Source organism: Electrona antarctica (assembly GCF_951216825.1).
Source record: "Electrona antarctica genome assembly, chromosome: 6".
Classification (NCBI taxonomy): domain Eukaryota; kingdom Metazoa; phylum Chordata; class Actinopteri; order Myctophiformes; family Myctophidae; genus Electrona; species Electrona antarctica.
Genome location: NC_136811.1, coordinates 35574944 through 35600840, shown reverse-complemented (window position 1 = coordinate 35600840; position 25897 = coordinate 35574944). Strand labels below are relative to the sequence as shown.

The 25897-nt window shown below is 42.6% G+C and overlaps 1 protein-coding gene across 4 annotated transcripts in view; it reads left to right on the top strand.

Moving 5' to 3' along the window:
• etv1 (ETS variant transcription factor 1) overlaps window positions 1-12826 on the top strand; it is a gene marked incomplete at both ends in the record, with an annotated part of 17218 nt that extends 4392 nt beyond the window's left edge. For 2 of the 4 annotated variants that reach the window (XM_079502928.1, XM_079502929.1), the window contains 9 exons: window positions 939-992; window positions 6018-6147; window positions 7293-7478; window positions 7917-8164; window positions 10059-10127; window positions 10241-10309; window positions 10796-10965; window positions 12297-12398; window positions 12605-12826. In XM_079502928.1, coding sequence (XP_079359054.1) covers window positions 939-992; window positions 6018-6147; window positions 7293-7478; window positions 7917-8164; window positions 10059-10127; window positions 10241-10309; window positions 10796-10965; window positions 12297-12398; window positions 12605-12826 — 1250 coding nt within the window. The remainder of the gene's footprint in view (window positions 1-938; window positions 993-6017; window positions 6148-7292; window positions 7479-7916; window positions 8165-10058; window positions 10128-10240; window positions 10310-10795; window positions 10966-12296; window positions 12399-12604) is intronic. The other 2 variants (XM_079502930.1, XM_079502931.1) reach the window with 2 other exon arrangements.
• Window positions 12827-25897: the final 13071 nt, after the last annotated feature.

The following is a 25897-nucleotide window of genomic DNA, read 5'->3' as shown; positions in this document are numbered from 1 at the left end:
GGACATGAAAAACTGTCACCGAGTGTAAATATGTGTGATATAAATATGTGCACGCCTAATTGGACCCAGTGCGGAGAGAAGGCTTCATTATTTTAGCATTAGCCTGGGTGCAGGCAGGGGCGTGTGAAGGAGAGGTACAACTCTCAGGCTTGGAACAGACCTAACTCGGCAGGTACAGGTGGATTCAGCAGTGGGGAAGAACCCAATTAGATACAGTTAACAATGGGTGTTTGGCTGCTGGCTTGGACTGAGGGCTGGGGACATAGTGCTACCAATGGCCAGGACGACCTCAGGACATTTTGAGGTACTGTAGACTGGGGCACCGAAACAACATACACAGTGAAGTCCTCAGTGTTAATTTAGTTTCATTTAATTTAACTCCAAGAGTGTAAAAATGTAAGCAAATGGGCTCTTACGTGTCTATTCGGTTTACATTCCTACATGTTCAGCGTTCGTACATGTTCAGCGTTAGAAATGCATAAATTAACACTGAGGATTTTACTGCGTGTACTTTGATTTACGAGCCTATTGTTCAGTCTCTCTTCAATAAGTTATGACTTATTTGATGGTGGATTGCATGCAAGATGACCTAAGAGATGATTTGGTCATCACTGGCATTGGTTGGGTGGAGTGTAATTTAGCTGTTTGTGTTACTTACTTAAATCAGTTTTTAGCTTATTTAAAACGAAACCTGAACGTCAGCGTGAAAATAAGCAACTTTCGTAATTTATGTTAAATGTGCGTTTTTGCGCACACACACATTATGTGCATTATGCATATTAAACAGAGATGAGCAATGCTGGGGATGGCTCGATTTATGGTCCCGTGTGACCACAAGCGGAAGCGTTGGGCTGAATTCAACCGTAATCAATGCTGTGTTGTCCATATCTTATCTAACAGGAATAATGTGGTCTTTTCTTCTCTGTTTACATCTTTAGCTCAAGTTCCCGACAATGACGAGCAGTTTGTTCCAGACTTCCAGACTGAAAACTGTGAGTAAGCGACCACGTCACTTTCTCTGTGTCTTTACTCAGAGTTAATTTATCCATTTGTAACTCATAGAATGTACAAACTGAAATGGACCGGTACATTTTGTACATTCAGAGTGAAATTAACGGAGGCTTTTAGTGTGTATGTGTGCATGTCTAGTATTGTACATGCATCCCCTATGTATCCTTGTCTCGATTTGTGTGTTTGTACTCAGTGAGAGTGTGTTTTTCCATGTCTCTCAGTATCCTCACCTTTGCTCACACAAGTGCTCTCTAGAGAGCTAGTCTTGTGGGTAGACAGACAGGTGCATGGGAGTGGAGGGTGTGTGTGTGTGTGTGTGTGTGTGTGTGTGTGTGTGTGTGTGTGTGTGTGTGTGTGTGTGTGTGTGTGTGTGTGTGTGTGTGTGTGTGTGTGTGTGTGTGTGTGTGTGTGTGTGTGTGTGTGTGTGTGTGTGTGTGTGTGTGTGTGTGTGTGTGTGTGTGTGTGTGTGTGTGTGTGTGTGTGTGTGTGTGTGTGCGTGTTTGCGCGCAAGGGTGTTTGTGCATGTTTGTGCGCGAGCGTGTTTGTGTGTGTGGCACTCTTTTCCCTCTGTCGCAACGAGAGCTCTTTGCCACCACCAGTGTGATATTATTGCACTGTGATTTATTAGCATAAGGAAACATCAAAATATTGTGGTTTATTTTCTGGGACTTGTCACGATGTTTTTAGCACAGCTTTTTTTACGACATCTTAACAAGAGTGCTCTCTCTCTTGCTCTCACTCTCTCTCTCTCTCTGCTTCTCTCTCCCTCTCACTCTCTCACATAATAATCCACTCAAAGGCAATTTAAAAATATATATATCATTTTCCAGATAATCTCATAATAATCCTATTACACACACATACATTTACTTTATGTCGTTAGTTTATTTGTTACAACTTCACCTGGTCGTGCACTTAGCGCTGACAGCGAATGCAGACAGGGCTGGTGACTTGGCACGCCGTTCCCCAGGCGGAGTAGTGCCAAGACGGGGACAGAAATGGACCGAGTGGAGCTCAGTGGGGACCGGTGCTAGCACATGTCTTTTAGATGAGCCAAACTGTGAGAAACCTGCAAAATATTGGTCTTCCCTCTTAGTGGTGCATTAAATTAATCGATATGGCAATATATCGATCGAACATCCGGACGATAGGTGAATCGATCGAGAGGCTGCTGTATCGATACGGCAATCACACGGCATGAATTATCTGGGTGACGCAGTGTTGACAAACGTACCTCTGTTTAACGTTATCAAAGCCCCCCTTACAAACTCTGTGGGCCTGACAGTGTTTATTGTATTTGTGCAACATGGTCATTATTTTTAATAAACGTATAATCGATATATCGATATATATCGTATCGTGGCCTCTGTATCGTGATACATATCTATCGTGAGATTGCAAGCAATCTCAATTATTAGATATATTTGAAAAAATATATCTAATAATTGATATAGAAAATTGTGATATACAACTCACCTGAATATTACATTAAAAAACATAGATTATTTTTAGTTGCTGTGTTCGTTGAGCATCAACTTAGTTCTGAATGTAAATATTTACCCACAAGGGTCCATTTAAAGTTAATTAAGACTCCAGATTTGACTGTGTACAGCAGTGAGCGCAGCTTGTATGGAAAGCACATATCCCTGGGTATTGACCCCCCTCCCCAAAAAATGAAAGCAAAAAAAAAAAGATATATTTACAGTGCATTGGAAGATGGTTGACTGGTCCCTAGTAGCTGAGAACCAGAGGTCACCTACGCTGTCCCCTTGTCCTTCAGAAGCACCCAGGGGCGGGGGCCACTGTAGCAGGGGACTGCTGACCATCTGAATGGTCCTGTTGGCATGCTGCAGCAGACTGGAGAGGCACTAACAGATGGTGGGAGGGCGAGGGCACCGTGGTTGGGCTCACGAGCAGGCATCCCAACCGGCAGCTCTCCCATATGGGTTTTCACCATGGTTAGAGGAGAGAGAGATGGATGGATGGACATAGAGAAAGGGGGGGGGGGGGGGGGGGTTATGAGAGACCAAGTGATGGTTGAATGGATTGAAGCATCATGGTGCATGGAGAGAGAGGAGGTGACTGGACGGACTGAAAGGATGAAATAAAGTATAGAGGAAGTATTAGGTGGATATAGATGAGTGAAAGAAAGGTGGAGGTGGATGGAAATAGAAAAGAACTAAACAAAAAACAGACAAGTAATCTGGGAAATGAAATGTAAGGAACATGTGGCATGAACGACATTTTTTGTATATTATTCTATATTAAAGGTGTCAAATGTATCACCCACTTGACAAGCAATGGCACTTTCCAAAGTAGCAGACTCAAGACTTCTCCATCCATTTAAGCACAACATTTAAATATCTGAAAATAGCTAGTTTTTCTACGTCGTATGCAAAGTATTTAGGACTTAACCACTTAACCCCCTATCAGTGAAACGGAACTGACAGAGTTGCAACTGTACTTGGACCACTTTTTTACATCTACACCAAATCTCTTCGGCAGAAATAGAGCTTGTAGATCGGCTATTTTTGCCAAATGTTCCCCGAGAAGGGATGCTGGGGTTCAAGTGGCCAAGTGGTTAGCATCAAACCAGTGGTGGCTGAGCGGTCTCGGATACCTAATGGGTCCTCAGGCTGTGATGATGGAGGAGAATTTTCTTTGTCTTCAGCTCCAACACAGATGCTTACCATTAGCATAACTTAACAGGGAATGAAGGAGAGGAGAGGAGGTGTAAAATGAGGCCACCAGCAGATCAGAGTCTCATTTAACATTTAACATTTAACAGCACCTAGTAGGTGAAAATAGAATGTAATTTTGACTGCTACCAAAAACTGTATTTTTCATCTTGTTTTATGAATGGACCAGATTCATATCTGCCAAATGTAGACTCTGGGTCTGCCAAACCACGCTTTTTAGTCAGCCCCAAGGGCTCATTTTGGTAATCAGTACTTGTTTGTTTATAACTGCTTAATATTAAATAGAAGTCGAACAGGCAAAATATAAAATAAAAGTAATTATAATTAAGATATTCTATAATATAGAATATTTACCACAATGAATAATAATAATTTGCAAATTATGTGTACAGTATATGTGCCCATACTAACGTTTGCTGAAAGGTTGTTATTGAAGCCTTGCATTTGAAAAATGACAAATTATATTTTTGCTAATAACACAAATCCATTTGCATTTAAAATAGAGACAGTAATTGTTTCAACTGCGTATTCTTTTAAACACCCTACCATCTAGGCTAATCAATATGTAGATAATGAGAGCAATCAAGCAGTGATGGGCATGACATTCTGGACTGAAAAAGGAAGTATCTGTTCTAGTTAGGGGCAATGCCTTCGCTATTGATTTGTGTTACTTGGCACCCCATTGACAAAATCTATTGTGACATTTCCATTTCTATTTTAAGATCTGCTTCAGTCTAGGTGAACCTATTATTAATATTGCAGCTGATGTGACGCTAATAAATTCCAGATACAAAATAATCAACCCCTAAATATTTATGCATATAGTATAACCCATGAAAAATAAAAAATAAATCCTGCCGATACAGATGCAATTCTCTTGGAAATCAGTGCAAATGGTTCTAGCATTTATTGTATTTAACATGGATACATTATTTGTATGTCTTGTATGTATTGGCAATATAGTGAGGCAGATTCTGAACTAAGTAACTAAGACTTTTGTTGTCAACTTAATAAGTATTTCAAGGCTATTTAGAATATCCTGTCTTATGTGCCTGTGAGTAGCACTGCAGCTTGCCAAAGGTCTCTCCTCAGGAAGTGTCTCTTTGACCTCCAATCGATGACCTGGAAAGGTCAGGCCCCCAGCGAGGGCCGCAAACAACCCCTACACTTTGTCACGCCGGGCCGTGTGGCCCATCCCCCAGGGGCCCGGCTGGGAGTCAGATGGGGTGTTGGCAGATTGACTCCTGCACATAGAGACCTGCACACATGGCAGCTGTCAGTCAGCCATGAGAAAAACTCCCCAAAACATCCGCTTCTCTCAGCTCCCTGGCCCTAAAGTGCTTCCCACAGTCCCCTGGACATGGGCCTGTTTCAATGGGCCTTTCAAGGAAAATATTCACCCCAGCAAACCAAAACCATGAATCTGAATGTCATTTTAGCTCAACAAATGTCTGTTGGTTTTGTGGTAGGATGGAGTTGATGGATTTCCTACATCCATTCATAAACTCTGGTTGCTTTGTGTCTTGATTAAGCAAAGAGTAGACCCCAATTCCGTCGGTATATCAAAAGCTATCCCCTTCGAGCTTAGCCGGACGTCTGTCATGCATCAGCGGGATTTGATAGAGCAGAGCGCTGTAGAGTAACTTCTCCGCTTTGCACGTCTTCGCGTACACTTGCGGTGAGACGGCAGTTCGCGAGGCAACCTGAGCTCGACTTCATTCTAACTGACTGGGTCTTTGTCAGTAGCGCAGCCAATTGGATTAGCGTTGATCATGACTCCAGATGATGGGATGTTAATCAGGACTGATCAGGCACTTTACAGCCACTCAGATGCACCGGGCTCACTGCGGGGGCCATAGGTAGTGATTGTGCGCTCTCCTCAGATCAATGAGCCCTCTTGTTGTTGTCTGGAACGTATTGACAGCCAGCTGAAAGCAGATAAAGCATTTAGTAACCCCTAGCTTTATGACTTTATGACTTTCCCCTCAGAAAGAGACCATACAAATATGATTTGAAGTAAGTTGTTGGTGTGATTGATGACCAGGTATGTCAGACAGACAAGCATGAAGGATGCTCAGTTTTCCATTTTGGATTGATTCTTCTTCACCATATTCGCAGACATCTCATCATAATGTAGGGAATTCAGTGGCATGCTAATTGCTATTATTGATTGAATGGTGTTTTGTAGTTTGGAGAACACAAGATTCTCCAAACTCACCATAGCATTCGTAACAATTATGTAGTATGTGTGATTTTCATTTCTATCTAAACAGATTTCTCTCAATCTCCCTTCTGTGTCTGGTGTAGTGGCGTTCCACGGACTCCAGCTGAAGATCAAAAGGGAGCCTCATAGCCCGTGTTCAGAGCTCAACTCTAACTGTAACCAAGAGCGGCCCTTCAGACTCCACTATGGAGAGAAGTGCCTGTACAACATCAGGTGGGAAAGGCAAAAACAAGCTGTTGACAGTGTTTAACTAGGCATATTCTTCAAATGTCTTCTAAATCCCAACAGGTTTTCTGTAAAACTATGTCAGTGGTTCTCAAACCTTTTCATGTCAAGTACCCCCAAAATTACATGTATTTGGCCGCCGACGTCATCATCCCAAAAACCTGCTATTTCTTCTTTATACAATTGATAGCATTAATTGTAATAACGTTTAAAGGACATGCAGGCAATTTCAGTCCTTGGCTAATTGAATACTTTTGCAGAATGGAACTGCAGTGTTTTAGTGATGTATCTTTAATCATGAAACTTGCTCCTCCAAATCCAAGTGTGACATTTTCTAAGTTAACTAAAGCTTTATTTGTCATAGAGACAGTGTTTGTTTCAGAGAAGTGCTTTTTTCCGGTGCATGCTCCATCATTTTGTAGTATTCCGTGAGAAGAGTGAAGGGGATATACATACAGTATACATATACAGATAGCGCATGTGATTGCTCGTGTATTTGAAAAATACTTTTTTGTGGCAAATTAAATAAAATATCCTATGATAAATGCTAAATGTTACGGGGACTGAAGACGGATTTTAAGTAAACCTAGGCCTACCACCTTGCAACAATTCACATTCGGTGAATTCCGTTCTGATTCCCAGAGGCCATGGCACCGGAGTGTTGCTTAGTTACACTCAATCTTGAATCAATTTGATTTGTAATACATGACATTTATTCCTTGTGCATGCTTGTGAAATTACTATGTATGCAGAAAGCCGTCATAAACCCACCTTTAGTGAGTCTTGAATCATGTATGATTCATTAAGTCACCTGCCGTCACATGCTCAGATGAATAGGATGAAAAGTAGACAAAAGGAGACAAGGTGTCACATTTTCCATGCAGCACTTTCCATCAAATCACCAGAATGTATGTCAGGAGACATGGTGATGTTGATGAAGTCCTATTTTCTTCAGTGAAGCTATGCAAATTAATTTAAATGTCAGCCAGCATTTATTTGATATAAAACTTATATTGTGTATTGTGTAAGGTTATAACCAATTATTATTATTATTATTATTGTTATTGTTATTGTTATTGTTATTGTTATTGTTATTGTTATTATTAATAATAATGACTCACTCTGTCCCCCAGTGCCTACGAGCAGAAACAGCCTACAGGAATGAAGTCCTCCAGCCCAGTTACGCCCCCTTGTAGCACCCCTGTGTCCCCGCTCCACCAGGCGTCCCCCACGGCAGCCCCTACTCCCAAGCCAGATAGGACCTACCCCCACCTGACACCCTCACAGTCTCTCCCTGATGCCTACTCCATGGACCACAGGTATGACAACCCGCTGCGTGGCGTTCACATTTAGAGTGTTAGCAGTTATGCTCTTATCCAGAGGGACTCATAGCGAGGGCAACTGGCATGTGATTATATCTCTACTTAGCTGTGTTTGATTTTGCTTAATTTGTGCAAACTTGTACAAAGTGGTATAGCTGTGTTTGATTTTGATTTGATTTGATTTTGATTGTGTTGTACAAAGTGTCACATTTAGACCAGGCTGTTAACATGAAGAACATTTTGGCTCCTATTTTATTTCACAATGTTTGCAAACTCCCCCCAAGAATCTTAAGATATACACTAAGAATTATTTGCAAAATATTGTTTCACCAGAATGCTGCTGCTGCAGCTCAAGGTACAGTGTTGTCATATAGATTCGTCTTTGCTTCTTCCCGCACGGACGGAAATAATCCAGTTATTCTGTAATTTGTTCAGATTTCGGCGTCAGCTGTCGGAGCCATGCCACTCGTTCCCCTCCCCACCCTCCATGGCCCGGGAAGGCCGGCCCATGTACCACAGACAGATGTCAGAGCCCAACATCCCCTTTCCTCCTCAAGGTTTCAAACAGGAGTACCCCGACCCCCTGTTTGAGCACCCAGCCATGGTGGGTGCCCCGCTGCCTCACACATACCCTCCATCCATGATGATCAAGCAGGAGCCAAGGGATTTCACCTACGACTCGGGTGAGACAGACATTTACAAGCACATGCAGAAATGTGTGTGTGCGTGTGCATGTGTGTATCAGACAGTACCATCTAAACTAGTTTATCATTACTCCTAAATCATTGAAGCTGAAGTTTCATCTTAAGAATAAAACATTTATGAATGAATAAAATAGAATAAAATAAAATACAGCATTCTTATTTTTTCATATACTACCAGAGCGTTATCATTTCAGGAATGGGAGAGAAGGGGGGTAGCGTTTATTGAGTTTGCCCATTATTAGGACAGGGGGTCTGGTTGGGTCGGGTGTCTGTGCTGGTCTTCATTTCCTGTGGTGCTCTAATAGAGAAGGGGTGGGGGTGGGGGCCTACGCCTGGTCATAATCCAAAATCCGCCCACACACCTCCCCATTCTCTTTAGTGAGCAAGTGAAGGGACCTAATCCCCAGCCCAGAGCCGCTGGGCCTGGGACTATAGCAGTAGCAGGGCATGAATGAACCTGCACTGGTCTGCCATGTTCATTCACAAGACGGACCGACAGGGCCCCGGAGAGGTAGAACTGGGATAGAATCTGTGTGACTAGTCAAGGGGAAAAGCAGCGTCTCCCCAGATGCCTCCTATGGCGTTGCTTTCAAGAAAAACACCACAGGCTTTCACTTGGTCTGCCCGCTCTGTTACATGAGCCCTCTTTTTCAACAGCAACTCTGCAATTTTCCACCATTGCCGTCAAAGAAAAGCCTTGCAACTGCAATTTGTGTGTTTTTCTCTTTTTTAATAGAATGTTTACTTGGTCTCTGTGTGTTGAGTGAGTTTCATGAGCTGTGTGCTCTTGAAAGGTGTTATAACATGCATTGTATATTTCCTTTTAAAATAAATGGACTATGGAGTATGGACATCAAAAGACAAAAATAAATTTCCCTGTCCCTGAAATGTTTTAGGATACGTGCTTCATGTCCGTCAACAGCACTGTGTATGACCACACTGTGGTTTAACAGCCAGGAAGTTGAACTACTACTGACTACAGTTACTGTATATCCCAGATTTAAGCATTAGGCTGAATTTATTAGCAGTCACTGTGGAGCTTGTTGACTGGAGCAGGCCTGTTGGAGAGGATGGGAGGGGAGCTGGTAATTTCATTAGCAGTAATTTCCTCTACAAGCCCATTACTTTGATGAAGTTCAGAGAAATGTTTATGGGCCTAAATGAAGGGCCTCAGTCTGTTTATTGAGCATTCACTTTGTAACCGTATCGGCCGTTTTGATCGTAAGCCATGCCTGTGATGGCCTTTGTTGTAGAAGGTTCTAACATAAGCAGTGAGTGGAAGTTCAATTGGACGATGGTGTAAAGCAAAATAGTAAATGCAGGATCTCGTTCAAAACCGCAAGCATTCAGACCTCTGAGAATTGTTCAGTTAGACATTTCAATTAAAATGTAACAAGCCAAATATGTTCACAAGATAACAAATTACCTTATGATTTCATAAAAACATTTTGTTTTGTATGAGATCAAATATTACACCTGCTCTTTTCACAAAAAAACAGATCTGATTAATCCAAATGAAATGTTTTATTTTTTTTATTTTTTTTTGCGTTCATGGAAAAAACCTTGATTATCCTGTCAAGTTTACCCACGGCAGTTTCATAATAGCACTGTGCTTTATCCAGTCGTAAATCCTCCTGTGCGCTTTATACTCTCAGAAGGTGCGTTTAGCGGTGCGCAGTAGTGAGTTGGGCTATGACTGGGAGCCACCATGGAAGGCTGCTACTAGCGCTGGAGGACACATTCTTTAATCAGAGCCAGCGGTGCGTTGAGTGAACAGGGTCTGACTGCTCTCAAATAACTCAGATAGTGTTCTTAATGCTGCCCTCTGGCCCTTTAACACCCTCTCTCCTGTTCCTCCCCTGGCTTTCAGCAGAAGTGCCTAGCTGCCATTCTGTCTACTTGCGGCAAGACGGTTATCTGGCCCACGCTAACAGGACCGAAGGTACCGCTTCACAACACTTGAGATTGATGTGATTGATATGTGCGTTTTGGGTGAGGTGTTTCTTTGGCTACTATATAACATTTTTACCATTTTCTGTACTTTAATGTCACCAGGCTGTATGTTCGACAAAGTGGCCAGGCATTTCTACGACGACACCTGTGTGGTTCCTGAAAAGGTTGAAGGTGGGTGTTTCACTCCCCTACAGCTCTAATTTGTACAAGTCTGTTTCAAACAGTAATTTTGATCACATCAAGTTTATTTAAAATGCTTTTTCTTTTTCAGAACAGTAAATAATTGAAGTTACAGTAATGATCATCATATGCCCTAATAGACAACTCAAATAGAAAATACAAGCACAGTTCAGACAACAGGCAACATTAACCACTTAAACCCTGTTGTCATTACTGTATACTGTATATTCATAATGGTGAACATTCTGCAAAATCCTACATTTGGCAAAAATAGCAAACAGCAAGCAGAGAGATTTGTTGTACAGGTAAAATAAGTGGGTATTTTTGGTTAGCAGAGTGATACGAAGACACTAATAATGACTGTGTGTGTGTGTGTGTGTGTGTGTGTGTGTGTGTGTGTGTGTGTGTGTGTGTGTGTGTGTGTGTGTGTGTGTGTGTGTGTGTGTGTGTGTGTGTGTGTGTGTGTGTGGCCTGAAGGTGACATCAAGCAGGAGTCAGGGGTGTATCGTGAGGGCCCATCGTACCAGCGCAGAGGCTCCCTACAGCTCTGGCAGTTCCTGGTGGCCCTGCTAGACGACCCATCCAACTCCCATTTTATCGCCTGGACCGGCCGTGGCATGGAGTTCAAACTCATTGAACCAGAGGAGGTGAGAACCTTAACAAAATGTTGTGCACAGAGCAATGTGGGTACTTAAAAAGGCACATGTGCAGTAAAATAAAAAGCTACTTCTCCTGACGCTTCTTTTCCTCTTTATTCCTCGACTCTGTCACATGGTAAAAGCATGTCTTCCAGTCAAATCACCTCCACCGTCAGTCAGCAGCGCAGCCCTGATAAATATTTCAATGAACGTATTCCTAAAAATATAAGCTATGTTGACGGCTGGTCCCTTTGAAATGGAAACAGGGTCGGCTTCTGTGTGCCGCCCACATCAGACACAGCGAGGCTCAGTCACTGCTGCCCAGTTCTATGTACTGAGGGAAGACGAGCGTGGGGGGCTACTAGCAGAGTGGTGGTGAGGGGGTACCTGGCAGGGGTCCATGCTGCCTTAACGGCACTCAGCGGCATGGACCAGCTGCAACAAACAGGGGGGCCCATTCATGCCGTCAGGTGACCGAATGCAGTTGCTTTTGGGCATGAGCACTGAGGACAACCGTTAGCTCACAGCTTCTGCCTTTCGCCAGCACAGGTGTAGCATGTGAATGGACATGACATGAAAGGACTGGAAATCCAGTATAGTGGTCTTGAATAGAATAGAATAGAATAGAATAGAATAGAATATAATAGAAACAAACAAAGAGGATAGTGGAGGGAACAGCACAGAGCAAGTATAGGAAACAAAAGATTGAGAGAGAGAGAGAGAGAGAGAGAGAGAGAGAGAGAGAGAGCAATTGTCTGCATAAATGGTCTACAGTCATCGCCTCTTGCTCAAGGACACTTCAACGTGAAGCCACGGATGGAATCACAACACCCGCTCTGCCTCCTGAGTCACTCCTGAATTAATTGAAATAAATACAATAAAGAGTGGAATTGTTAGGATGTGATCTAAGCAGAAGGACAGAGAGAGAGAGAGAGAGAGAGAGAGAGAGAGAGAGAGAGAGAGAGAGAGAGATCGCTACAGGGCTGTGGGTTGGAGTGCGAGGCCGGGTGGTGGGAGGTCTGGCTGACAGGTGCTGTAACATCTGCTGCCTCCTCCGCTGGGCGTGTGACAAGTTCCTAATGAACACATCGCTGATCAGGTCTGCCCCAGTCTGGACGCACTCTAATTGTTGTTATTAGGAAATATGGATTAGTAAGCTTTGTTTAACATTTCAACTGTCGCAGCTTTCTTGTCAGGAAATTGGGTAAATTGAACATGGCCTCTGTTTACGTGACTTACACTCTGAAATGTGCACGAAGGATAATGTGGAAAATGCTGTTGACATTCTGCTATAATGCCCCTTTGTTGTGTGTGTTTGGTGACTGTGTTTCGTTTTAAAGGTGGCACGTCGATGGGGAATACAGAAAAATCGACCAGCTATGAACTATGACAAGCTCAGTCGTTCGTTACGCTACTACTATGAGAAGGGGATCATGCAAAAGGTAAAGCATACCTGAGTAACGGCGTGTTGGTCTCCTCTTAAAGCCACGTTACAACCTAGATTATCTCACAACCCTTTTAACAATTGCCAAAATTCCATGCTCTTGTCACTTTTTGATGGGTTTTTTTCTCTTTCATAAATCAGCCTTTACAGTGGCCATATATTTCCCTGCCTTTCTCACCTCTCTCTCCCTCTCTCTCTCTACAGGTGGCGGGGGAGAGATATGTGTACAAGTTTGTATGCGACCCTGAGGCTTTGTTCTCCATGGCGTTCCCTGACAATCAGCGGCCGGTGCTGAAGACAGACATGGAGCGGCAGATCAACGAGGAGGACACGGTGCCGCTGTCGCACTTTGACGAGAGCATGCCCTACGCGCAGGAAGGGGCCTACTGCCAGCCGCACCCATACCACGAGGGCTACGTTTATTAACATCAGCCCCCCACTCCCACCCCCTGCTCATACCCTACTTACTTCCTCTCCTCCAACTTCCCCCACCCTTCCTTGCTCCCTAATACACCTGAAACTGTATATTCACAGTCAGTCCGGGGGAAAGACTTTGCAATCCAAGTGGAGCTCCCCCTCTCTCTCTCTCACACACACACACACATACACAAGCATGCACGCGCGTGCGCACACACACACACACACACACACACACACACACACACACACACACACACACACACACACACACACACACACACACACACACACACACACACACACACACACACACACACACACACACACACACACACACACACACACACACACACACACACACACACACACACACACACACACACACACACACACACACACACACACACAATCCTCTTCATTCTCTTGTCTCTTTGATGTCCAAGCAGGATGATGGAGAGTGCACTTTATGGACAGGAGGACTGGTGTTGTGTGAACCTGCCAGGGCTAGCGATTGGCTGGATTATTTCAGATTGTTTGTATCTTAAAAGTGGGAAAATTTGTTTTTCTGTTTTGCTTTCTTGATTTCCATGAGCATGCAGTGCCCTGGTAAGACAGGACTCGGCAGCTTAACGTTCACCTAAGAACAGCTTTGTAGCTAAATGAGACTTTTTCTGAGAAGGAAGTGAAGATTCCCTCAACACAAGCAGCAAGCGAAGGATTCTTGATGATCACTTTTGTTCGGTAGTAATTACACTTGCCCCTCGCCCTCTCAATCTCATCATGTATTTTTATACCCATTTGAGTGTATACTACAATGTATTGTAACAACATGGATTTAGGATTTTATGGTGGCAATTATAGACTTGAAACTGTAATATGATAATGGTAGGGGGGGGGGGGGGGTGGAGAATACAAGCAAGAACTGCCTTGCAGTCAGTTGAAAGAGGCACCTTTATCAGTCCATATACCCTCATCCACAAAGAGCTGTCATCACAATTGTGTTTTTGTAATAACTTAAATGCAGTAAATGCCACTGAAACACTACTGTACTGTACTGTACAAAACCGTATGGATCAGTAAGGCGAGACTGGCTCAAAAGGATATTCTCCAAATTCACCCGTGACATAGTTTTATGGACAAACTACCTGTTTCGCATAACCTACACAGTATATTAATTTAGGATGACTAATAAACATACACTGTACTGTAAAACAATGGATGCGTTGAATATACTGTAAACAGCTGTTTACTTTGTATTTTGAAATATATGTATGACAAAACAGCCTTCATTCATTTGGATGTGTAAAATGAGTAACATAATAAATACAAATAGATGTGCGCAGCTGAAATCCAATGTATAGAGTAAGTTGCTCTTTGGAAACAATTAAGGCTTGGATATAAAAAGAAAAGAAAATGAGAACTGATGTACAGTAATATTAGAAATGCTTTTGGCATGCCCAAAAAGGAGGATAAAACACAATGATGGATGCAACCTACATTACGCAGCTGCCTCTCATGCCTTCATCAGGGTGTTAAAATGTATTGATAATTATACTGTATATGAGGATCCAGCAGCCAATATTATTTTGAACATCTCAAAGACACAAACAAACAAAACTAAATATAAAACATAAAATCAAATATTTTCCCATGATTTGGTATTTTTCTTCCTTTTATTGTGCGTGTGTATGTTTTTTATTTTTTTTACTGGTGAATACATGGTGTTATATTTTGTTATACCATTGCATTGTCACCAATAGGGTCGCTTTTTTGGTAAAAAGGCATAAGAAATATTTAGAATTTTATAATGTGATAAAGATACATGTTATAACAAAATAGTGTTCCATTGTATAATCAGGTAAATGAACTTTTGTTGCTGCTTTGAATTGTAAGTGTATTTTGTAGTCTAAAAAAAGAAAACAATACGGCAGCTATGGCCTGCTATTCTGGACTCTTACATTTTTATTTTTGTCTTTTTATGTTTTTTTGTTTTGTTTTTGTTTTGTTTAACTGAGCATTAAAAATGTTGGTCTGTCTGACTTTTGTTCCTTACATGTCTGGGAAGGGATTGGCAATAGCAAAGATTCTGTAATAAAATAGTTCCAAAAACTTAAATTATTGACCCCTCTTAGATAGTCCATCCACTTAATTTTGATTATATGGAAATTGTTGGGAATTGTTTTTTTCTTTTACAATTTGCAGTTTGACAGGCCTTGGTAGCACTTTGCTTCTTTATAATAGAAAATGCAATTTTGTGGTCATTTCCACAGCCAATCTCCCCAGCAGTCCCTTCTTCCTTGAAAGAGAAAAGATGAGTTGTGGGCCATACATTTACAAATTGGGATGGGAAAGCTGTAGTTAAATCAAGCATATGTGCCGGTGTACTGAAGGGCAATAGATTATGGACTCTTGTCAATTTCCAGGTTGGAGAGCTACTCTTAGCCACAAAGCATTTAGCCAAAGTGACACCTAAGGAAAAATCAATTACTAATTTAAGGCAGTATTTTTTTCCATGTAGGTGAATTGTTTCTGTCTTTTGTTCTCATACCCCTACAAGAATGTCAGTAATGAAAAAACAACAACATTGCCTTAAAGTTATTATTGCCCTGTGTAAAGTGTCACTATAGCTAAAAATCAATGACTAATTTAAGGAAGCATTGTTTAATTGGTTTTACTGATGGAAAAATGAAAACGGATGTGTAAGTAATGAAAAAACACTGCTTGCCTTAATTTGTCAGACAAGGTTACAAGCCAACCCTTTTGCAGGTCCCACTACTAGATTTGTTTTTATTGATTGCCTACAGTGCGTGGAATTGCTCCTTAAGTTTTTACATCTGATTGCTTCCCTAAGGCATTTAACATCTAATCCGACATGAGAAATTGAGAATAGCACTAAAACTTTTGGCACCTCATTCAGATGAAAGTGACACCTATAAGGACAATTTAATGTATACGTGTGTTAGCTATTAGGAAATTATTGTGTGTACTATTTCAAGTACGCAACAATTGACTATAGCTGAAAAATTGAATAGTGTAGAAGTGGTTAGTTAATCAGCTAACATATTATGTTCACAATGATGGACAAAGGATATGTAGTAAAAACGTGTGTGGAAAATTATAGCCCAGATTTAAATCACATTTCTCATAGACCTATACAGTGAGAAAACATTGTTTTCATTGGGAGAGACTCAGGTGTCTCTTGTCAGGTGTGAGGGGTTTGGTTGGTGTCTAAGGCTGTGGTTGACTTTCGCTGTACAAATGATCGTCACGGTTACAGACCGGATACAAATGACTGTGGTTTATTCAAACTTTCTTATTGAAATCCCATGCAAAATTCTCTTGTGCTTTAAATATGTGGTGAGCTTTCATGTCATCAGAGAAATTGAAGGACTTGCTAACATGCAAGACTAGTATGCTATTTTATTTTAACCTCATACATTACAGAAAGGGAGCTTATCGGTTTCAAACTTGTAATGCCCTTGTATCAAAGCTGAAAATCGGCATGCAAATCCTATTATCTGGCCTCTGTTCAATGATTCCCAGCCTCAGCTATAAGAACTCTCCTTTTATGGTCTTTCCCCTTTACATCCTGTGCCACTTGCCAAACCCCTCCTGTTCACTGTGCTCCTGGCCAGGCTAATATTCTGGGTATCTGAACTGTGATCGTGGTCCTCCCCCACTGTAACAAACAGATGGCCGTTCGATCTTGAGTCATCACAAACCCATTACGAGAGTGACTCGTCCTCACCCGGGCCGCCTTGATTCGTGCCCGATGGTCCTCGCCACTGTTTGCTGAGGCTCTTAAGCTGTCCTCGGGCCTTGTGACACAGTGTTTGCTCAGGTTAAATGGCTTATGTTGCCCATGGAGCCCCCAGATTGGTAGTGACACTGTGGTATTTGACAAGTGAAATGACACCATGTGGTCCCCGCCGCAGTAAATGTGTTTGGCTGTTTGAAACAAGTTGGCTTTTAATGTAGTGTGTTTACACACCAAAAAGCCCTGAGTGTGTTTCTATCTGTGTTGCCAGGGTCTATCAGTGGCCGGACCAGTGAGCATAAATCATTCAGGGGTAATCCAGAGGAACAACAGTGGCTCTAAGAGGAAAAAGCAGGGAAATAATGAAGGCTCTATAATGGAGGGCCTATTACAGAGCTCCACTAAGACAGTCTCTGTAAATGGCTTTATTGTCTATGGGGCTCAATTTTAGCCCCACACTTGACTAGTCAACTGGCACAAATTCCGTTCTGCACAAAATGACACACTGAAGTGTATTTCTTTGGAACACAATTTTGAGCACATTCACTATTTTCATAAACAAACCAAGACCTGTAGCTTTGTAATGACAAACAACGCTTTGCTCAGTCATTGTAATGAAAACTGAGGTGACTTGTGTGAGCCGATCTACAAGCTCACAACGCGTCGCGCTGCGATGCGTTGTGAGCCTGTAGATCAGCTATGTGAAACATGCCATCTTATTATTTGGGACACTTGTATCATCTGCTGCTCTAAACTACACAGTACTTTATGTGGTAGTCGTAGTATCATGCATGCAATGGTCGGCAATAGCCTATAATGTATAGTGGATCAAAGGCAGGCCCGGATTAACAATGGAATTTAGTGGTGCCGCAGTCTGCAGGGCCTTGTGCAAGACTATTTCAGGTAGACGTACAGCTGTTGCTTCCGTCAAAACCATATTCATAGGTCACCGATTTCAATGTAACGCAACACAGGTGTTTTTGGTCATCCAACAGTTTCTTAACCGCTCGGTGGGAGGAGACTCAAAAAGTGTCGTTCTTGATTGTTACGCACGCATGAATCCATGGGGCCCTTTGATTTGGTGGGGTGCATGTGTTTGGTTCGACGTACTAACAGTCCTACAGTCATGACTCATGAGTCCGACACCCTACCAAAAACCCAACCCTAAACCTAACCTCACAGGAAGCCACGGGTTAGTTTTAACCTGCCACGGGTTAGTTGTAACCTACCACGCATGTCGGGAGCCACATGTAACCTGCCGCGCCTGTCAGGAGCCACGGTGAGTTTTAACCCACAGCACGGGTTAGTTGTATGACCACGTCGGGAGCGACTGTGTTGTCTAATGCCTGCCGGACTGTTAGTATGTCTAACAAATGTATGCACTCAGATTTAGTGTAGTGCCACGGCCCTGGAAGGGGTTGATCCGTCACTGATTAAAGCCATGGATAAGCTGAAAAAAGGCAGTGTATACTAATTTAGAAAGCTGCTGTTTCAGGGGTTGCAGGCAATGCCACTGGTCTACACTCATGTCCCTGCTGTCTTGTTGATCATCATTCTGCGGAGCAGAGAGCAACCCACCCAACCCAATTAACACAGAGTCTATGACAGTAATAAATAGCCTCCCCGATCCAGGTTTAGAAAGCTGTGAAATTGTATATTGAGATGCTCTCTGGAGCTCCCGGTTGAGAGTAGTTTCAGACTAGACAGTGGGAATAGTCTAATCCGATCATTGGGAATGTAAAATGGGGTTAATCACCTGAGGGTCCTCTATATCCTCTGGGCCCGATGTGTTCGGTATTGGTGGTGTGGAATTTATTTGGAATCAGGATTTATCAAGCATGTTGTTTTCAGTTTTGTTGAGGCAGCCAACAAACAAACAGGAAGCTCACGTCCTTCCTGGACTACAATTCCCATAATGCTTTGGTCCACTGCTCCTCCTTGTGGATAGGGGGAGGGCTGTCTTAGTCAGCCTGGGCACACTTGAACTTCCATGACAGAAGAAGCTGTGTTTTGCGTAATTTCCGTTTTTTTAGACAGCTGGTGGATGGAAAAGAAGCTCCACCCACGCGGCAGAATTCCGCTGGGGCAAGCTGCCGCCGGGGTGGAGCTTCTTTTCCATCCACCAGCTGTCTGAAAAAACGGAAATGACACAAAACACAGCTTCTTCTGTCCGCGCATGGAATCTAAAGTGTGCTCAGACCCTTACTGAGACAACATGTAGTCCAAGCAAGGAAGATTAGAGAAGGAAGTGACATGGTCACGTGATTGTGCTGCGCCATGACACTTTCATGGGAGCCAAATCTCGCACCGGAAGTTACATGAATACAAAGCAGTAAATGGAGCAAGCTTGACCAGCTCCTAACAAACATTATTTATGAACCATTGAGACCTGTGTTATATAATCGGTTCAGGCATATAAAAGAAGACATATCACAGTTTGTTTTCTAATCACTTGCTTTTCGATGTGCACAGAGTGCACAGTACATCATTTTATTTGAGGATTTAAACAGCAGCAGGTATCGTTTCTGTTCCGGGGGTATCGCGAGATTTGGCTGCCAGACAGGAAACGGTGGACAGTCTTGCGATACTTGGCACGTTCAGAAACGTACTTTTTGCTCTTTAGATACCTCTATAAAATTACACAGTGTACACATCGAAAAGCAACACAGCAGACAATAATGTGTTATATGTCTTCTGTTTTTTGCCAGAAGCGATTACTTTACAAAAGATATCAGTCATTCAGAAATATTGTTTGTGTTACTCATGTTCATGAGCTGGTCACTGAGCTCTCATTGACTCCAGTGCATTCTGCCGAACTTCCGGGTGCAGTTTGGCTCCCATGGTGCGACGAATCTGCCGTCTGGAATTGCGTGATAGCGAAAATTACGTTGGTGACTTTACCTCCATTTCCTTGATGTAGTCCAGGAAATAAGTGAGCCCAGTGTCCATGACATCATGGAGCCCATGGACACTTTGAAATACTGAAATATCTAAAAACACATATTACCCATATGTAAAAACGCCAGGAAAGTATTTCTTGTCTCCCAAACATCATTAAAATAAGATCTGATTGCAAAAGGGGTGAAGTGGCCTTTTAAAGGGGATTACCACTCATTTTCAACATTTTACTATGTCATTAATATACCTTAGAGCTGTTGTGTGGAAATAATAAAAAAGTCCCCCCATTCTGTGTTTCCTAGAACTGGAGGTCTGAAAAAAATCATTAACATGGTGAATCACATCTTGATGATCATCAAGATGTGTTGCACCATGTTAATGATTTTTTTTTTAAATATATTTTAATGACAGTAAAATGTTGAAAATGAGTGGAATTCCCCTTTAAGTAGGCCTACATTTTGATGCCGAAGCTCTACATTGCAGTAAGTAGTGATACTTTTACTTAAGTAAAACAATTGAGTGCTTTTTCCACCACTGATAATTCACCAGGTGGCACACGCTACGTTGCTACAGCCACACGCTACGTTGCTGGCCAGCGTGTGGCTGTAGCCTACAGCCATTGCATACAGTATGCCCAAACAGACGTCTGTCAAACCCAAGCAGCCACAGCGATCCCGTCTCTCCTCCTCTGGGCGTCACACCACCAGGCTGGCACGCCACGCGTCTCTTCACCTTCCACAATGTCGTTTGATCTCTTGCTATATGCTGTCAACGCTGTGGATCAGCCTCACAACAGAACTTCTATTAGCCACAACCACGTACCCAGTGAGGTGGCTAACCATCTGTCGCCAAGCCCAGAGACCTCAGCGGCAAAGGGCTCAACCTTCCCTCCCTGTTTCTCCCATGTCGCACCCCACCCCCACCACCCGACCTCCTCCTCGGGCCCATTAGCTTTGCAACTGTACCTCCAAGAGGGCCCCTAACAGACACAAAATGGACTGCTGTTTATCCTGGTGATTTCCTCAAATGACTTAATTTAATGTATACATAATTCATTCGTTGAGTCACTTACAGCATGCCTAACATCCTGTTTACTAGTATACAGTCACTTTTGCATACTCTTCAGGTGTGTACAGTTGATCGCAGGTGCTGCAAACCTGATCAAGCGATTAAAAAGTAAATTTTCAGTACCGTAAAAAGGACAAAAGATGAGTCTGGATTACAGAATCATGTAAGGACTTAAATAGGGAGTGACGAGTGAGGTTCAAGCAGAGCTTTGGAAAGTATACTAATGTAGTCAGATGAAGACTGATACAAGGGTAAATTTAGACTACCTCACATTCATAATACCTAATGCGCTTTAAATATGCTTAAGAGGAGAACTAGAAATAGGCTGAGAATTAATTATTTCCAGTAGATGTCTTCCCTTAGTTTCCACAGGCGTATTAATTCTGTGTAGGACCACATGGCAGCCATGTCAAATCTACTGAATAATGCACTTATTACGATACACCTTAATTTCTTAAAGACCAGAATTCATGGGATATTCACCTCTGAGATTGAATGCAGGTGTTAATGTTTTAGTCATATCTTTGTTAAAGTTATTCTTTTTCACAAAGGTTTAACATTAAAGACTAATGTTAATAAAGCTGGACCAAACATGGTTCTAATAAATGTCCATATACTGTAGTCTACAGCAGCAGGGAGTACTCTACACGTCTATGAAGTAAAACAAGGAAATAACTGTCCTTATTTAAGTATTTAAATAATGCCAAAAAATAAACCTGTGTGGACTGCATGGAGACAGTCATATTTAGAGATGTATCTCAAAACATGTCATAAATAGGAGTGACAAAGATATCTCAGAATTTCACAAAACCTGCAAAACACACGAGACAAGTACACCCTTCTTGTTAACCACGTGGGGAACAAAGGCGTAGTGTGATAGCACAAATGGCACACTTCCAGAACCCTCCGCAAACCACATGATGTAAAACCATGTAAACGCCGTACATTTCAAGTCTCGCAAGCATAGAAACAAAGCCCACATGAGCGAGGTAGGGGCACAGAGTTGACCAGTTCAAAACCATTCATGTGAGGATGAATTGTGCTCTGGACCCCCGTTGTCTTGTTTTGGCAACAGAGGGCAGGGGGATTGAGTGCTGATCCAGGACAATATGTTTTTTCAAATGCCCCTCAGCCAATATTTATTTAGCTACAAGCTGGCATGTCTGCAGCATTCTGCACAGCCAAGAGTTTCATGGAACCATGATTTTCTACACATTTCAAACATCAGGCTTGAATAAACTATGATATTCACACAGTCAAATATATTAAGAATAAGTCATTTGTGTTTCTGTTTTAACACCGTATTAACAGAAGACCTACTCCACGTAAGATAAAAGAAAAGAAAAATATATATATGTGTGTGTGTGTGTGTGTGTGTGTGTATGTGTGTATATATATAGTGCAGCTGAACAGACAGCATAAATAATTTAGCTAAGCAAACAAAAGTACTACTCAATCTGGAACATAATGAGGAAGGCCAGTTGCGAAATGCAGTAATACAAAAATAATGTCAGGAGATGACAACAACAAATTGCAAATAATGACTAACTAACTAAGATTAAGCTTTTCAAAATATCTTTGTGGTAGAAGGACAATGTTGAGTGAGAGAGAGAACGGATATGCTATAGAAGGAGAGAGCTCTTTATTTATTTCTTTTTAGCTTTTAAAACAGATGGTTCCTTATGTGCCGAGCGGAAGTGTCTGTTAACTCAGTTGGCGCGCTATTGGTGGCTGCTGGCCAATGACAACAACGGGATCGGGGAGTGCGAGCAACAGTGCAGTTTGCTTTCTTCAGATGCTCTGCGAACAGAAGGATGGCAGCCTGCAGATACTGTTGCATGGCCACCCATGCCAGGCAGTGCCAGCACCAGCCTCATAGCCCAGGCAACCACTTCACTTCTGTAAGGCCGAGCATGGGACAAGCTGCGTCAATGAAAGTAGTCATGAAAATACTCTGATTTGCTTTACTTAAAGCTGCAACCTAGGCCTTCACATCCATGCTACGCGGTACTCACGTCTCTCTCTCTCCCCTCTGCTCTCTCTCTCTCTCCCCCTTCTCTCTCTCTTTTTCTCTCTCTTGCTCCCCTCCCTCTCTCTCTCACCCCCCTTCTCTCTCTCTGTGCATCTCTACCTCCTCTCCCCCTCTCTATCTCCCCCCTCTCTCCCTCTCCCTCTTTCTCTCCCCCCTCTCTCTCTACAAAGTAAAGTAAAGTAAAGTAAAGTAAAGTAAAGTAAAGTATACCAGAATATAAAAAATATAAACAAGAACTGATGACATAGTCATAATTACCAGCTGTGTTATTATATCTGTAGAATAAGAATTGTGCTATGAAATGTAAATATCTGTGTATCTGTATTTGTGTGTGTGTGTGTGTGTGTGTGTGTGTGTGTGTGTGTGTGTGTGTGTGTGTGTGTGTGTATGTGTGTGTGTTGTGTGTGTGTGTGTGTGTGTGTGTGTGTGTGTGTGTGTGTGTGGAAACAACAACAGGATCTGTCCAGGTGACTCTGTAACTCTGAGAGTGTAGCTTACTACAAATGGAACCAAATGACCCTTTTATAACAATAAACTCTGAGACTGTACAAATGGACTGTTAGGGGTCCATTTGGTTGTATTTGTACACTCTCAGGTAGCCCATTCTCCAAACCATCATATATCGCACCGGTTGTAGTGTTGACATTGGCTTGGCAGGTATAAAGAAGTCCTGCGGTAGTCTGCGTGGGGGTCCGCGGGTACAGCGGGGGTCCTGGGGAGGTCGGCGAGGTAGCCGCAGACTAGATTCCCTTGGTGAAATAACATTGGCACGCTACGTGATGAAGACTAGTGGGTTGTTGTTGCAACTTGCTGGCTGCAATGCTATCCCATTGGCTGAGAAGTCGGCTAGAGGCAAAAACAAGCCCCCAGTAAGGCTATCCAACGTTGAAGCTGCCACTACCTACTGGCGAAAAGTGGAACTGCAGCTCTTTCATGGAGGTGGGCGGACGTTCAGTGACGTCATGTGCGTAACGTGCGTCATCAGGGACCTCAAATTTGAGATCCGGGCTGCTCTTCCGCTCGCTCGAGCCATTGAGTTATAATGGTACTTCCGGCAGTCTTCCGGGTGCTTCAAAACGCCACTGAGTAACTTCTATTGAAATGAATAGCGGGGGGGGGCAGGGCTGTCGCTCCAGTCCTCCCTCTCAAAGTATTTGTATACTCTGTGCAGTGACAATAAATCTAATCTAATCTAATCTAATCTAATCTATCCTTTATAACTCTATGGGCAAAAAGTGTCTGGTTGCCTAACTTTCTGGCTGCAATGCTATCCCATTGGCTGAGAGGCCAGCTAGAGGCAAAAAGTGTCTGGTTGCCTAGAGACGAGACAGCCAATCAGGATGATAGGTTGTCACTACGGCAGCCAATGAGAAACATAGGTTGTCACTACCAACTACGGCAGCTAATGAGAAAGATAGGTGGCCACTACCAACCGAGAGAAAATAGACCAGCTCTGCTCCGCAGCTGGTAAAAACCTGCGATAAGAATAAAGAATCAGAAAAAGAAGGGGGGGAAAAAGAAAGAAAACAGAATCTCTTCTTCTCCCTCCTAATCCATATAAAGTTGCATTTGTGGTGCATCTGTCTCAGCATGCAGTATACAGTTACCAACCTATATATTTCCAGTTGCATTCGCACCTCGCAATGCTGTGTGCCAAGTGAAAATTAAAGGCAGAAGGCTTGTGTGACTGGATTAATTAGAAGGAGGCCAAGTGAAGTCACACTCCTCGTGGCAAACACACTACAACCCTCAATTACTCACAGTGAACAAAGCAATTAAAAGCTCTGGCCTACAGAGTTACCTGGGACTGTGCTGTCTGCCCTAGCCCCTCAGGGGCCCAAGAAGCTCCACTAGCCAGGATCACAGGTAAGTAATTACAATTGATCAGCTGGCCTTAGAGCATGTCGACATTGTTATTTTGACCAGACTCTATTTTAGTGTCCATTTCATCGGTTGTGTTGACTGTATTGTTTTCTTTTTAATTGAGGGTCTGACATAAGAGAAAGAGGATTCAATTGCTGTTTTTTTGTCACAGCCTCTAGTTCTGTTCATTCTGAACCCGTACCAACTTGGAACCTTATTGTTCAGTTACTTTGTTCAGCATATCAATGCCCTGATATATATATATATATATATATACAAAATGATAACTACTGTGTATATATATATATATATATATATATATATATATATATATATATATATATATATATATATGTATATCAGGGCATTGATATGCTGGACAAAGTAATAGCAATAGTAATCATTGTTTGCAGTAGGAGTCTCACCATCTCTCCAGCACAGAAACAGTAAAGCCAATTTTATCCAATCAGGAGAGAAACCATTTAACAGCTTCAATGTTGGTGTTCCAGTTTCAATTTTGTTAGCTATTTCATTTATTTTATTCTTTTTTTCATCACTTGGAATTGCACTTGTTTATCCTGTATGATGTATGAGTTCTCTCTACTGATTGGATGAAATTGTCAATCATCTTTATGTCTTGTTTCTTTTCTTTTTTTGTGGCACAATACTGTATGATATATTCAGTGTAACATCCTGTATATATACACGTAGGCTATGTGTTGTCTCTGTGTTCTGGAGTAGTGGTTACATTGTATGGTGAAAAAGGCATTTTGAAAGGTCTCAAAATCACAGTTTCAGCACAAACAAATGCGAACAAAGCTGATTCCGTACATATTATACCAGTAAGACGCCTGAGTGAAGAGCACGCATTCGCCTGAGTGACGGCAGACTGCTGGGCGAGCGCTGGCACTTTGGCATGGGGGTCAGATCAACATATTGAATGAATTCTGTACTGGCCATATATGGAGTGTGTCTTGGGGTTTGATGAGGTCAGATCAACATATGGAATGTCAGACCAGGTCAGCTCCATATACTCATTATACTGTATGGAGATCAAAGGGTTTGAGGTTTGAGGTCAGATGTAGAGTTGCTGGCCGGCTACATGTATGCAGATCTAGGTGATGTTCCAGTCTTCTCAATGTATCCAGGGTATGATGAGGTCAGTGTCGTGATCATCATATATGTAGACGATATATGGAGCGTGTCGCGAGTCGTGACGGACTGACGACCATATATGGTGGCATGACATGTCACAAGGCGTGATGGACTGACAACCATATATGGAGGCGTGGAGGACAGATCGATGGACTGACAGATTTTGCAGGTTTTCATAGTAATCTGCGACCTGATGGCCTCACAGAAAGTCCTGGGTTCGATTCCCACTGGGGACGCTGTGGGCGTATTCTCTCCTCCACGTCATCAGTGCCCATACCCAAGGTGGGGTTGGCGAAAGGGCCTT